Below are 15,176 nucleotides of genomic sequence, written 5' to 3' on the forward strand. Positions count from 1 at the left end.
CAGCCTGTGACCGAGTCATGCTTCATAAATAAATTGCACAGGGGTATTCCCTGTCCCGGAGCACTCACCCTGTGCACAAGGGCAGGTGTGAAGCCAGTCCTGGGGAAGGGGAGGGCAGGATGTGGCATGGCTGGGGGCGGCTGAGGAGGAGCTGAGCTCTGCACCTCTCGTGCTGCTGCCGCTGCGCTCAGGTCTGCTGCAGCGCGGGTCCGCGACTCGCCGGGTGTTCAGTGGAAACACAGCGAAAGATGTGAACAAAACCGCTGGGGAAATCTCATCAGCAAACCAGAATTTTACAGATTTTTCATCCAGTCCCAAAACCAATAAAATAAAAAGTTGCTTTGGCTTAAGCCAGGCTGGGGCTTTTGGCGCTGAGGCCAACAAACCTCGCCCATTTGCACTTGTGAGCGTGGCTCCTCGCTGCCGGGCGCAGCGGGCGTCTGCAGCGGCCAGGCAGGCTGGAAGCTGTGAATGCAGCCACCAGGAGTGGCAGACCATCCGCGCACAAGCTGGGAAAGTGGACGAGGGCGGAGGGGAGGCAGAAACAGAGCGGCCTGGTGTGGGTCTGCTCACTGGGGCAGAAGCCCTTGAGAAGGTGTCAGAGCGAGCGTCTCCCTGGGGGCAGGGGGTAACCGAGCATCAGCAGCACGAACAGGAGCTCGGGAGAAAGGATGGAGGTGGAGACGAAAGGAAAAAATGAGGAAGCAACGTGGGAGACAGGCTGGAGTAGGAAACAAAAGCAGAGCAGAAACCTGCTGGAGGAGGCAGGCAAGTCCTTGGGTGCCATTGCTGCGTCTGTGAGGCGCTGTGAGGCCGCCTGTTCCTCCTCGGTCTCGTCACCGCGTGGTTTACAATGCGCCCGAGGCAGGGCAGAGGAGGGCTGGGGACACGGCGCTGTCACCTGCCGGACCCACTGGCACCCGGCAGCGGGCACAGGCTGCGTCCCTCCGCCACGGCTTTGCTCAGCATCAGGGCCCCGCACGCACCCAGGGCACCCAGCGGCTGCAGGAGGAGCGCTGGCACAGGCGCCCTGCGGGGCAGCGGGGCCGGACCAAACCCAGCACCCGGGAGGGAGGCAGCTGCGGGCGGGGGCCGGGTGGGAAGGTGAAATCCGGTCGAGTACGCGCAGAGCGTGGAGAGGCTGAAAATAATTGTCTGGCTTGAACTGTAGCCAGGGCAATGGAGTCAGCGCTGCTCTTCAGAAAGTGTTAATGGGGTTTTAAATGACAACAAATGGCCGTGCCTTCGTTTTTTTTGTTGGATTGAAGAGCCTATATCTTCAATAATTTGTCTAAGTTTTGGATTTTTGCTCTGGGAGACGAAAGGCAATCATGTACTGTTCAAAAGCAAGCAAATGCCAGTAAATCCCTGCTTAATCCATGCATATGGCTTGTTTCTGGAGGGCTTTTTAGTGTGGTTGCAGTCTCAATGTGCACCTTAATACTCATGCTGAGATGCAGTCAAAACTAAGAACCATTTGGTGACCCCATAACCAGCACATTTATTGACTGTGGTTGGTGTTCGAGCCGCACATTTCAGGCAGGGTCCGTTCAGCCCTTGCTGGAGCTGAGCTGTAAGGAGAAGCCGCTGAATTTCGTTTCCCCGCATGCTCTCAGGCAGCCAGGAGGGGGTCAGGACGGGGCTGTTGCAGCCCGCTGCAGCGAAATAATTCCCTGGGGGTCAGAAGTAAGAGCTGGGGAGAGAGCTCAGGCCCTTGGCTCCTGGCCCTGGTGTTTCCCCCTCATTCTGCCTCCCGCAGTCTTGCCAGGCTTAGATGTAAAATTATCAGCAGAATGGTTTATAAAACGTCAAAACAGTTCCTATCACATCAACTAGACAATTTGTATAAATAGTGCCTCTTTAAAGAATCTTCTGCCAGCTTGAACCTCCCTTTCATCTCTCCGTGATTTATTTTACGTTATTTTAATGGGATTTTAAAACAATCTCTAATGAAGAGAGTGAATGGAAAGTTCTGTCTGGTGAGGACGCGCTCGGCACGGCGCGGTGACTGGCAGCTGCTGAGCCCTGGCAGGATCGAGTGTTTGCTGCCACCTGTCAGGTGCACGATAACAGCTATGCAGAAAGGCTTTTACAAAGAAATTGAGAGTAATTTCCTCTAATGGTGTATAGGAGACGACTACTCAAAACTGTGATTGCTCGATGGGTGAAGTCTGTGCATCGCTGTGCAACAAGTCGGAGAAATCACCTCTGGGAACGAAATATTTCAAAAAGTTGTATTTCCTGAGTATTGCAAAACAGCTTGAAATAGCAGAAGAAGCCGTCTCAGTTGTGTTGTTCTGCAAAATAAATAGGCTGTCACCACGCCAGACATCCTCAGATAATATGGACAAATTCAGATTCATGGGAGACTGGCCAGAGACAGCCCTTGGTGGGGTACGGGAGCCCGCAGCGGTCACGATGGCAATATCGGCGGGGAAAGGAGGTTGCTGGGCTGTCCCTTCGCGTTGCCCAGCCTTTGGTCTGCCAGGGGCGAGCACAGCGGGAGAACGCCGGTGATGCAGGCGGCCCCCGCGCCGCTGGGCTCCTCGTGGCACCAGCAGGCTCATGGACCTGCAAGCACCAGAAGAGGCACAGCATCGGCATGGCCACTCCGGTGTTCAGCTTTTCATATCTTTATTTATAATGTTCAGGCTCTGCAAGACTGAGGCTATGCACTGCTCTTGCATGCACTGGGGAGCAGTTAGGAGCATACATATTTATATATTCTTGCACTTTTTTCTGGCTGTTCTTTGGCACCTATTTCCTACAGAGTGTGCATTTATGAAAAAAAAAAAAAAAGAGAGAGAGAGAGAGAAAAAAACCCCATATATTTTCCATAAAAAGCAGTCTGCAGTGAGGAGTTTTCCAGATCTGATTCTCTACTGACAATTTGCTTTTGATAGTGGTTGAAACCATTTTTGGAACAAAATCTGGATTCTAGGAGTAATGAATTTTGTCTTTCAGTAAAGCTGTGTGCAGACTGGGGGAAGCATTTCCCTCAGCTTTTCCCATCTGTGAGAAATATTGACTGTGTTTCTCCAACATAACTGCTCTGTACCCACGGGGCAGGTGGAACGACGCCCCAGTGGGAATTTTCAGCAGTGTCTGGGGAGCAAGACGTCGCTGCTCCTGTCCAGCTCTTTGCAGCTCACAGAGCGCCGGGAAGGTCAGATTCCCCATCCTCTTCACAAGGACAGGGAAACTGAGGCACGGAGCAGTGACATGACTTGTCCTCAGGCACTAATGCCAGGCTCTGGAATCTCATTTCAGCTCATTATTCACCCAGCCACAATCACTCTCTGTTAAACCAGATGTGACCCTGCTTCACATTCACATCCTCTCTCTGCTTTGCTTTCACTTCCTTTAAAGGCAAGGAACAGCCAGGAGGGGCATCCGTCTCCAGTCACTGGGTCTCAATTTATCATCTTTTCTTTTTTCTTTTTTTCCTTTATTTTTTTTTTTTTCCTTTTCCAGGTAAACGTTACATTTCAGAGCCCCAGCAAAAAATCCCCCCACCCCTTCTGGCCCAGGGGTGGGTGCTGTGTGCAGGGACGTGGCCACGTCCCCACCGCGTGCGCGCAGAGCGTGGCCGTGGGTGAGAGCGCGCCGTGCCGTAGCCAAACCCCTGCTGGGCCCTGGCACAGGGCTCGGGGCCGGGCTGGCATCAGGGGTCCCTCCTGCATGCTCAGCCCATGTGTCACACGTGATGGGGACAGCACGCTGACAGCCGGGGTGCTGGAAATGCCAGGAACTCTGTACCCTTCCCATCTTCAGAGCTGAGGTCTGCAGCTGGCAGCCCCGGCTGACGAGGAGCAGGTACAACTCTCTGGGTGTCCGGTGCTGGACGTGGCTTTGGGGACCAGGGGGCACGTGTCCCCTGGCAGAGGGACGGAGAGGGACGGCTGAGCCCCTCCTGCAAGGCAGGTGGGCAGGAGAGGTGGGCAGGTAGCGCTGGGTGGTCCCTCACGTCCCGAGGCCCAGGCACGCACAGGGCGCAGGCTCCGCACGCGAGCGCAGGCGCTGGGCACGGCTGGAGCGAGCCCAGCACGGGGTCCCTGGGCAGCGCTGCCTGCCAGGAGGCCGCTTTCTGTCCCTGCAAGTGTTTTACATCCCTGCCAGAACAAAGACGGACTGTTGCTATTGTTGAGTCACACGATAAGATCATTGTTATGGGATTTTTTTTTCACGTGTATCACTTAGAAATATATTTTTTTTCTATAAAATCTCTTCTCTCCTCCACCCGCAATGCGAAAAGAGAATCTGTGCTCAGAGCCCTGCTGAGATTGCAGATAGACCATTCCCTTCCTGATCCTTATCTCACCAGGATGTAGGAGGATCCTTGGGGAATAGCTGGAAGCCTTTCGCTGGAGCCATCCAAGAAACAGCAAGCTGACTGCAGCCTTTAAATGGCAAATCCATCGAGCACTCAGGGACCGGGATCCGAAGCGCTGTTTAACCCCACCGAACTACGGCACCCCTGAACTGTGCCGCACTGGATCGTGCCCCGGTGCCCACCCTGGCACCAGCGTGTGCGCTGTGCACCGCTTAGAGCTCTGCAGGCACCAGGGAGCCAGCTAAATAGCAGGATCTAAAAATACACCTTTGAATCCTAATCTCGAACAAAGCCTTAAATTGCTGGCTCACAAACTTATTCCAGCTGCAGCCCGCTTACAGGCGGGTGATTTTGAACGGCAGCAAATCCCTGGCTGAGTTTCTTGCCCCGGGGATGGCCCCAGCTCCATGGAGCTCAGCCTGCGCCCTGCGTCCTGCACCCGTGCCCTGCACCACGAGGCCAGCTGGATTGAGCCTACAAGGTGCTGGGGAAACAAGGAGGGGGGAATGAATGAATCCTGCACCTCTGCGCAGCCAAGCCCAACATTTCTTACGCACAGCTCCTCCTGCCGCCAGCTTCATCATCGCATGCAAAAAGGCCTGCTTCAAATCACAACTATTTTTATGAAACACAATATGCTGTGTTTGGCAGCAAAGGGGTCCAAATACTCCAAGCACATCAGCAGAAGGATTATACACTACGGCAGTATATATTTATATGTACACACAGTCTAGACATCAGCAGAGGACTGTCAGCCCTGCTGCACAGAGCTTTGCTGCCGGAGCTCAGCCATGTGCTTCTCTAAGCCAGCAGCAGTGAGCTGCCGTCCTTCGCACGGCCCAGCCCCTCGGCAGCAGCACAGCTCGTGCTCACAGGAGCACAATTCAGTGCAGAAGTGACTGAGGGAGCCCACGGGTCAGTGGCCGGGGTTGGACGCGTGCAAGGGAATGGCGAGACAGGGATGAAGAGGTGGCTTCCACGCCACAACAGTCCCCGACCCCACGCCGGATCCGGCCCCATTTGGCTCCTCTGTTTGGGGAGTGTTTAATCGCTTTGCAAGCCGTACAAACCTCCAGCCCTGTGTTTCCTGGTGCGGGGGCTGGAGGAGGGCAATGGGAGAGGAGCCGAGCGCCCGCGGCAGGAGGCAGCGGGGCCGCAGCACCCGGGGCTGGGCAGGGCGCTCGGTGCTCGCGCGGGGCCACAGCACGGGCTCGTCCTCCCTTAGTGACAGAGGAGTTGCAACAGCCTGGCAACCTGGTTGCTTTGTGTTTAGGACAGGAAACAGATGCTGCCTGGTGGAGGAAGCATCTGAAGAAAATAAGCACGCCTTGTGCCTCCCTGGCAGAGACGCAGTGGGAACAGGGGGTGTGCGGGGCGGAAACGCCCCGGTCCGGCCCCGGCCAGGGCAGGTGCAGTTCAGCTGCATTTGACGGCATCGCCCTTGGCCGAAACAGTGGGGATGGGAAATCCCAAAGGGATTTTTCCCTTTGGATTTATGTTCCCTTAGAAGCACAGGGGCTGGTGCTCACCACGTGTGCTCTCGCCTCGCTTTGCTGACCGAAGGTCCCCTGGCTGTGCCTCCCTGGGGGATGTGCTGTGGGGGAAGGAGCAGGTCTGTGCTCTGCCTCCTGCCGTGGGACTGCACGGCACAGAACACTCCTGGCCTTTTGTTTTTGGGCTCGGAATTCGACACAGTTATTCAGCGTGATCACTGAACAGGCAGCGGTGCTGCTGATCTCCCTACTGCACAAAGCATCCCACAGCTCCCTGGTGTGCACCTCAAATAGCTTCACAGCTCTGCAAAGTCTCAGTTTGCTGCTGTGCCCAGCATGCTGCCCTGTCTCCTCACGGCCCCTGGTATGAACAAACAAGTTGCAGGGAAAAGGAGAAAGTTCTGAGGGCAAGGAAAGCCCAGGTTAATTATGTACCTGTAGGGAACCCGACAGTTCACTCCTCTCACAGTAACGCCTCTTGTGCAGCCTGGCCTGAGGGTCCTGAAATGATGAAGCATTTCTCACCCCACCTACAGCCTGGGAAACGCGGGCTGTGTGTGTCGCACGGGCTGGGCATGCAGCCAGATGCAGCCACGCAGGCAGCACGGGCACCGGCTTACGGGCGTTTTCTGCAACACATCTCCAGTCCTCAGCTGCTGAAAGGACAGACAGAAAGGTGGGCAACAGCCTGCGTGCTGGTGGGACGAACAGGGTTACATGGTTTTAGGCAGGGACGGTGTTCTCTTTGGAAAGCAAATGCCTTCTAAGAAAAAAGTGTAGGAAGATCTAATGCTATTAACATTTATGGGCTGCTGTAAGCAAAACTTCATACGAAGGCTGCTCATTTACCTTCCTGCTCAGCTTTCCACAAGTGGGGGCTGCTGCCCCGTTGAGCTGGGTCGTGGTATTTTCAGGCTGTGCAAACCCCGCTGAGCCCCCACCTGCAGCTGGGTCCTCATTTTGTTGTTCTGTTTTCTGTGCAACCAGAAATCTGGCAGCCAGGATCTGGCCTCTTGTTACGTCCTACACTACCCCAGCATTTATAGGGACATTTGTTCTGTGGCATCATGCCAGAGCATTTCTTTGTAGCTTCACCAATTTAAGAAACACTTCCCATAAATAGATCTGAAAAGACGAAGCAAATACTTTTAAAGAAAGAACGGTTAGCAGGGGCAAAATTAGTGCAAAAGGTTAATGTCAGCTCTCCTGTCAACCTGCTGGATTCAACCGCGGCGCGCTGCAGGAGCTTGACACAGGGTTACAGCAGACAAAAGGGTGGATTTGGGTATTTGTGACAGTTCAGGATCAGCAGTTCCTGCTCTCCCCGGCTGTAGCTGCTTATGTCTGTTTGGGGGCTGTCAGAGCCTTGTGCTGTATCTCAGGGTCAGCCTGAATGTCCACAGAAGTGCCTCCCGCCCCAGCTCACCTCCCGGCTGCAGAAGAGGCTGGGGCTTGGGAAATGGGTGCCCAGGGACAGTGAGGAAGAGCCTGCAGCCTCTCACAGCACCCGCTGGGAGACCCCTCTGAGCTCCGGTCCATGCCAGTCTGTGAAAAGACGCCAGGCACGTGCCTCCTGCCCCAGGACACGTCTCACCCCGGGGATGGAGGGACCGCAGGCCCAGCAAGCAGCCAGCCCCCCCAGCACCAGCACTGCTGCCACGGAGCGCTGGGAGCCCCGGGAAGGCAGGAGCATAGCGCTCCGGCCCGGGAGCCTTGGGCACCGCCTGGCAGGGCTCGCAGGATCCCCCAGAAACCACTCGCTCTGCACCGTGCTTTTTATTAACAGAGCAAAGCATCTATGAACATGAACAGAACCAGCTCCTCATCCACATCTGTCTAGCTACCACTCTTTTCCAGACTTCTAAACCCTTTTGCCTCAGAAATGCAGAGGTGTTTTGTTTTGTTTTTGTTTGTTTTGTTTTGCTTTGCTTTTTTTTTAATTAACTAGGATTCTGAACTAATCACCTCACTGCTCACAGCTCAGTTAGCTTAACAGCAAAATACAAGCACAGTTACAGCTCCAGAAGGCACAAGCTGAGAAATACGCCCAGGTGCCTGTGCCACGTCCCCCCTGCTTGCTGCTCCCTGGCTGTTTCGGTTGTACACAGCCTGGACACGGCCCCGGTGCAGCACTTGCTCAGATCACGCTCACTCTCAGCTGCTCTGTCGTGTGCTCTGCGTTAGAAACGACCAACTCTGACTTCTGGAACAGGACGTAAGTCCTCAGAATGAAAGTGCATGTTTCTTTGAACTTCTGTATCTTGAAGGCATAGACAACGGGGTTCATGGCTGAGTTGGCGTGCGACAGCAGGATGCTCAGGTACATCAGGGTCCGTGGGATGGTGCAGGAGAGGCAGAAGTATGAAATGCAGTTCAGGATGCCCAGAGGCAGCCAAGACACTGCAAAGAGGAAGAGAAGGAGGGCCATGTATTTGGCTGTTTTGTACGCCTTCACATAAACTGTTCCTCCATCTGGAAGACTTGCTGAGTTTCGGCTTAATTTTGTCCACATGATGTAGAAAATCTTGGCATAGAGGGTACACATGATAAGCGAGGGGAGGAGGATCCAGGTGAAGAAGCTGAAGTACACCACGTAATCCATTCTCATCACAGCCAAATAGTGACACTCGATGTAGCCAGAGTCGCCCGCGCGCTGGTTCCACCCCAGCATGGGGACCAGCCCCACCAGCACAGACACGAGCCAGCAGAGTCCCAGAATCACACAAACTCTTTTCTTTGTGATGGTTGCCTTGTACCTGGGTGAGTAGGAAGTAGGAGTTACATGGGATTCTTCAGAAAAAAAGAACTACAATATTCATGAGCTTGTGCTTTTAATCACTTATTTTTGGTTGGCCTAATTAGGGTTAAGCACAGTGCTGTGCAGCCGGTCCTTAGCAGCTTCTGATATTTAAAATGCATTTTGAAATGACAGAGGAACGCCCACATGGCCAGCGATCCTTTGTAAATGAGAAACCCAAACCCCTTCCTCACCAACGCTGCTTCATTTTCACTTGTCTCAGCAGAGCTGCGTGGCTGCCTCCCAGGGCAAAGCCTAAAAACCACCACCTCAGCCAGACCTCAGGCACATATGCATTTGTCAGAAACCCTTTCCTAACTCCCCATAGGTGAAGATTTTCAGGCATTGCCAAATTTGCAGGAGTGCCCAGACCACTGGTGTTCCATTGCCTGCAATCTGGGAACATCTGCACTTGCACGAGTACCTCTGGAGAAATGAAGGTGCTCAGGAAAGCCCTGCAATGCTGCAAGCAAGGGAGAAGGAAAACACACAGGAGGACAGAAATAGGGAAAAGATGCTGAGATGGGACCTTTGGTTAGGCTCACCTGGTAGGCAGCTTCACTCGCAGGTACCTGTCGATGGTGATGGCCAGGAGAGACAGGATCGAGGCATGGGGGAAGATCATCAACAGGCAGCACATGAACAAGCAGGAGTAGAAGTGGATGACGACTCCTAGGCTCACCGTGATGGCCAGCGGAATGACGAGGATCCCCACGGCAATGTCAGTGAGTGCCAGGGAAATGATGTAAAAGAAGGTGGTCTTCTGAAGAGCCGGGTTCAGCTTCACCGCCCAGAACACCAAGGCATTGCCCACCACTGCACATATCCCAATAACAGCCTCCACCATGATATAGACCACATCCAGGCTGTCTAATGACATTGTGGACATCTGAGACTGTGTCCACAATGAAGAAAATGATGCGGTGAACTGTCCTTTTTTTTTTTTTTTTGGCCCACTCCCCACAGCTAGGTCAAAACCCAGCTCCTCTCTGATCTGCCTTGAATTAAGTGTCTCAGTCAGAATTTTGCACTTTCTAATGTGCATACAAAACTCACCGTTTCAAGATGAGCAGAGCAAACTGTTCATAAAGAAGCATATATCACATCTTTCATCACAATTTCTAACAGCTTTCCTTCCGTCTTCTTGAGGCTTTAGCACATTTATGTGTGCTCCTCTGAAAGGGTCAAGGTAAAACAGTGGCATCATCGCAATATGAGCAAACCACAGGTGCTACTGCTGCATGTAATTCTGCTAGTCTGCTTTAACCACTAACAGAACCTCCCTTCCCCACGTGGCTCAATGCCTAGCAGGGTGAATTAACCAAAGCACAGCTACACCGCACTGCAGTTAGTGTGCTCCTGCCTCTACGTTTCTCTAAAGCTTGCTCATTCTATATTGCCTGCTGCAGAGGTGTAGTATCAGAGAAAATAGGGCCAAGGGACATTGGGTGGTCTAGTCCATTCCTCTGCCACAAAAAAGGGGTGGGGAGGGCAAATAGGAAGTCTGGATTTGGGGTGAGTAAAGGCAAATGGAGAAAGAAACATCTTCCTTTGACTTGGTCACACAAGCTGCTCCCCCGAGGTCCCATGCAGAGCTGTTTTTTTTCTCAGCTCTTCATAGCAGGCACCAGAGGTGAGTGGCCCCTGTCAAGGTCACTATAGCTCTAATATCAGCTTTGATACAGGCACCTGGCCACAACGAATGCCACAAGCAGTAGGTGACAATGAAAGGAAATTAGCAGCTGAGGTTAGAAGGGGAGATGCACAAGTGCAGGAAGTGGGGAACTTTGCCCAAGCACCCCCAGAAGCCAGGAGGACACAGACTTTCCCCACACCTGCCCAAAACTGCAGCATCAGCTGCCTGCCCCTGGTCAGGGACTTCTCAGAGAAGCAGCTAACTCAGCTTGCAAAACCTAGCACGCATCCCAGCCGCAACCTCACACACGCCTCTGCTGGGATTCGTCTCCTGCACCCAGGGCTACCCCATGTCAGCTTTTTTAGAAAACCAGCACCTCCAAGTTTGCTTGCAGACTGGGGCTGCCCACAGACAGGTTCTTCTCCACCATTTCCCCAGCAGCAATTGCACCAAAATGGCTCCCAGTCAGGGAGCACGAAGTCCTTACGTGGGTTTCAGGGAAGCAGAATTCGGCCAACCCTTTTCAGGGCAGAGTATGAAGTCTCATTTATTTCTGGCTCTGTCTTCTCCCAGGGTTAATTTCACTTCCCCAGCCTCAGTTCTGCCAGAAAGCTGGGTGGCAGAGATAGGAGGACACTGTGACAGGGAAACAGCGTATTTTCCATATTTTCCACCTTTACACAGGGCCCTGCTGCACTAACACGGCGCCACACCACCTCATCACTCACCTGCTGCTGGCTTGTTCCTGGAGAGCACTCACTGCCACTTGCCCGAGACGGCTTACCCCGGGGCTTGGGCTGCCCCCAGCTCATGTTTGCACCTCCTTGCCTCTGTCCAGAGCAGGAGCAGGAGCAGCTCGTTCACTGCAGACACCTCGAGGGGTCCGCAGCTCCCACCACGTCTGCGATTGCTGCTTTCAAACACTCCCCCGCATCCCATCGCATCCCACACCTTGTCTTCGTTTCTCTGTGCTCCATAAACTAACCTTGGCCTTTCTTTTACTCTTTTATTGCGAGGAGGCCTCTCCATACCCATTGCTCTAAAGATGGGGCAGAGCATGGGAAAGAATGCCCCCCTGAACGTGGCTAGGGTGGCCAGCGTGCTGGCACTTCCACTGAAAAAAACAACGTCACCGGCATTACGGCAATGTTCTTGTCACACTGGGAAAGGTCTGAGTAAGGGAACTCAGCCATCTCAGGGCCTTAACTGATCTAATATACCGTGAATTAAGTGAAGTACTGGAATTTAGCTTAATGCCCTTCTAGCATCCCCTGAACAGCCTCATTTCCTACAGTGACTACAGAGCGATTATCTAGGCTGATAAGTGGCAGCTTTGCACGGTCAATTCTGGTTACAGTTCTTCCACTTCTAAAACCGTGGCTAGGAAGAGGAAGCAGCTCAACTATTTGTTTGTAGGTTGCTGGTAAGCAGTCTTGAGAGAACTTTTCATTTTTTTCCTTTTCAAAGTAGCTTTCCAAAGTACTTTACTGCTACCAGGCCGCCGAAGGGGTACTGTGAGCATCAGGAGACGTGTCCTAAGGGGAAAATCTTTCCTGGATGCTGAGATATCTGCAGGCCTGTGGAATGGAAAGAGCTGACTTGCTGCCCGGGTGCTGAGGATGTGAAATTCTGGGGGTTTGCCCGCTGGAACGTCACTGGAAGAAGCAAGCAGTAGGCACCGCGGGCAGATCCCGCAGGACGCCTCTGGTGCCCATGTCCGCCCTCTGCAGCTCGAGCCAGGACAGGAGCGGCCCCGGCGACGTGCCGTCCAACATCAGCCAGGTGCTGAGCAGCATGGATGCCATTTACATCGGGGCCGAGTGCTTGGTGGCTTTGTTCGCCGCTTTGGGTAACATCCTGGTCATCTGGGTGGTGAAACTGAACTCGGCCTTTCAGAACACGACCATGTACTTCATCGTTTCCCTGGCGCTGGCTGATATCGCCGTGGGGGTCCTCGTCATTCCCCTGGCCATCGTGGTGAGCCTGAGGGTCAGCATTGACTTCTATTCCTGCCTGTTCATGTGCTGCCTGATCGTGATTTTCACTAATGCATCCATCCTCTCCCTCCTGGCCATTGCAGTCGACAGGTACCTGCGAGTGAAGCTGCCCATCAGGTGAGTGCTGCCCTGTCTCGGGCACCTCCGCTCGCCCGCTCCTGCACCGTCCTGCACCCAGCCCCTGCCCCTGGGGCGCTACCTCCTCCCTCCTCCTTAATTCGGTCCTTTCTGAACCTGTTTTTATTGTAGATGCATGCTTGTGGATAGAGAAAATAGCTGTCCCTACCGGCCTGCCTGAGGCGAGTTGTCTGGGGCAGGACCCACGCTCTGCAGTCAACGCAGCACAGGCAGACGCCGAGGGGGTTCGTGCAACACCAGTAGCTTGGTGCTGTCGCTGGTCAGAATTCAGCCACAGGCTGAGTCTAAGGTCAAACAGTTCAGTTCTTTGGGTGTTTTGTAATTGTGCAGGATGCTGAACGCACTATGAATTTCTTTGGGTTTCTGAGGATAGTCTCCTAAATACAGTTTCTTATACTGTTGGCTGAATATACAAAAGAAGTAACAAAGACTTATGAAGGACTGATTTATGAAGTCTTTCTATATTTCAAGGGAAAAAGTATGTAAGCTAGAGATGCATATCATAATTTCAGGCATGAAAAAAGGCCATATCTTTTGTGGGGAAAGGACCTACAAATTGAAGAGCAAAAAAGTAGTTTGGTCTTACAAATAGTATAAACCAAATACAGAGAGTAAGGGGCATCCAAGAAATTTGAGAAAAGATAGGACTGCTAGTAGTGGAAATATATTTTATATATATATATATAAAATAAATAAATATGTATGGAAATAACCAGGCAAGAAGAACCCTGACATCTTAATGAAACAAGAAATAAGATAGCTGAAACCTGATAGAATTATAAAGAGGGGAAGTTAAGCATAGTACATCTTGTTCAAGTGCTGCAAAGTAACTGTTACAAATGAAGAGCAATGGCTTATCTCAAGATAAGCTTTTCCCTCCAAAGAAAAGGAACTCAGTACTGCAGTTTGTCATAATGAACTTGTAGTGTTTGAACACGAGTTCTTGAAATCATCCTCAACTATTTTAAGCACTTCTGTTTAACATGAGCTGGGTTTTCTTCCTCAACAGATATAAAATAATCACTACAGAAAGAAGAATTTGGTGGGCACTGGGTTTGTGCTGGTCTCTGTCCCTGCTGGCCGGATTAATCCCCATGTTTGGATGGAACAAGCTAAAACAAAGGAACACTGACTCTCTAACATGTGAATTTGTCTCTGTGATGAGGATGGATTACATGGTATATTTTGGGTTTGTGACATGGACCCTTGTCCCTCTGACCATCATGTGTGCTCTGTATGTTGAAATCTTTTACATCATCAGGATGAAGCTAAGCCAAGGTGCAAACAACGTGAGAGGGGCAGGAACATTTTATGGACAGGAGTTCAAGACAGCCAAATCTCTAGCACTTGTTCTCTTCCTGTTTGCAGTATCCTGGTTGCCTCTGTGCATTATAAACTGCATCTTCTATTTTTACCCTGAATGTAAGATCCCCAAGCACTGGATTTACTTGGGAATCTTGCTGTCCCATGCCAATTCTGCCATGAACCCCATTGTCTATGCTTGCAGGATAAATAAGTTCAAAACCACTTACCTTTTAATTTTAAGGACCTATATCCTATGCAAAAAAAACCCAACAACACCAGACCCAGTTCTTACAGAAAAAACAACACATCGATAGTCATAAATATAGAATGAATGTTGGCCCGTCATTGTATACCAGACCATTGATAAAATGCTTTAAAAAAACCATGGGAATTTTACCTACTGTCTTACACAAACTGTTTTATGATAAGGGCAAACCCCTTGTACTCTATCTGATGTACATTTGACGTTAAGCCTAAAAGGATCATTCACAATCTTCTGCGTTATTATACCCCAGCAAATTCTGCTTGATTGTAGCTGTACACCAAGCCCAGATCTTCCAGATAAGCATCTTCATTTATTTACACCTTCTAGTTTTTACTTATTGGTTTGAGCATTATTTGACAGACCAGTGGCCCAAAGCACTGTTAACAAGGCAGATTTTTTCCTCCTAGTTCCCTAGGTCAAATCTATGGCCAGCTGGTAAACACAGTGCTTGTTAATTTCTAGTTTTAACTCAAGACCAAGAGGTCTTTTTGTTATCATTTTGGTTTCTCTTTTTGTCCAGTTACAGGCCCTTTACTTTCACACAACCACACTTGCCCCCAACGTTTTGTTCCAGGAGCATGTGTTCAATAAGGCTATAGCATTTCGTACAACACCTCCACCTGTGGATGAAAGACTGCATCATGAAATCATCCTCACCATGGGTCCCACTGCTGACCATCTCAGCTGAAAGGACAGAAGCTGAACTGCCTTTGGTGACTCTTCTTCTTTGGGGAAGATCCTGTCATGGGAGTCTTTCATTATTTGGAAATTAAGATAGTGCTCATCCCAGAAGCCTGAAAAATGGACCTCAGACATAAAGCACCAGGCAGGAGCCAAACTACACAAGAGCACACTTAAGGTACTGAGTGATGGGACGTGCTGGGGATAGGGGAGCATGCCAGGAGGAAGTGACTGACAAAAAAAATAAACTAATGATATCTTTAGGTTATTCCCTCCTACCCCAGCTCCCTTACCAAGGATAGAATCAACTATGCCTATACAATCAAGTCTGCATTTTCCTCATTTGTTACTGAAAAGCATCCATTTTGGCGATTTTCCTGTACAGCATATTCCCATGATCTGTTCTCCCTACAACCAGAAACTGTTTTCTCAACACCTGACAAAAATGCAATTTGCTGCAAATCTCCTTTGTAAACCAGTTGCTTTTTGCAGCCTGTTACAGATCTGAAGACTTACTCTGAACTGTATCTG

General features: G+C 51.3%; 2 protein-coding genes across 2 annotated transcripts; one reads left to right on the plus strand and one right to left on the minus strand.

Moving 5' to 3' along the window:
* Nucleotides 1–7,049: 7,049 nt before the first annotated feature.
* Nucleotides 7,050–11,332, minus strand: LOC310887036 (adenosine receptor A3-like). Its single transcript, XM_083812454.1, has 3 exons — nucleotides 9,680–11,332; nucleotides 9,169–9,518; nucleotides 7,050–8,582 (listed from the first exon to the last, which is right to left on the minus strand). Exons 2-3 carry the CDS (start codon nucleotides 9,510–9,512, stop codon nucleotides 7,964–7,966), a joined length of 963 nt encoding a protein of 320 aa, XP_083668580.1. The 5' UTR covers nucleotides 9,513–9,518; nucleotides 9,680–11,332; the 3' UTR covers nucleotides 7,050–7,963.
* A 136-nt stretch (nucleotides 11,333–11,468) lies between these two features.
* Nucleotides 11,469–15,046, plus strand: LOC310887038 (adenosine receptor A3-like). Its single transcript, XM_083812456.1, has 2 exons — nucleotides 11,469–12,373; nucleotides 13,404–15,046. Exons 1-2 carry the CDS (start codon nucleotides 11,973–11,975, stop codon nucleotides 14,011–14,013), a joined length of 1,011 nt encoding a protein of 336 aa, XP_083668582.1. The 5' UTR covers nucleotides 11,469–11,972; the 3' UTR covers nucleotides 14,014–15,046.
* The last annotated feature ends 130 nt before the right edge of the window (nucleotides 15,047–15,176 follow it).

Source organism: Anser anser, assembly GCF_964211835.1.
Source record: "Anser anser genome assembly, chromosome: 27".
NCBI classification, from domain to species: Eukaryota; Metazoa; Chordata; class Aves; order Anseriformes; family Anatidae; genus Anser; species Anser anser.

Excerpts from the sequence above, each read along its gene's own strand:
- LOC310887038 (XM_083812456.1), top strand. The coding sequence starts at position 11,973 with ATGTCCGCCCTCTGCAGCTCGAGCCAGGACAGGAGCGGCCCCGGCGAC. Across the intron at positions 12,374-13,403 it reads CGAGTGAAGCTGCCCATCAG|ATATAAAATAATCACTACAG; the intron begins GTGAGTGCTGCC and ends CTTCCTCAACAG.
- LOC310887036 (XM_083812454.1), bottom strand. The coding sequence starts at position 9,512 with ATGTCCACAATGTCATTAGACAGCCTGGATGTGGTCTATATCATGGTG. Across the intron at positions 8,583-9,168 it reads CGAGTGAAGCTGCCTACCAG|GTACAAGGCAACCATCACAA; the intron begins GTGAGCCTAACC and ends CTACTCACCCAG.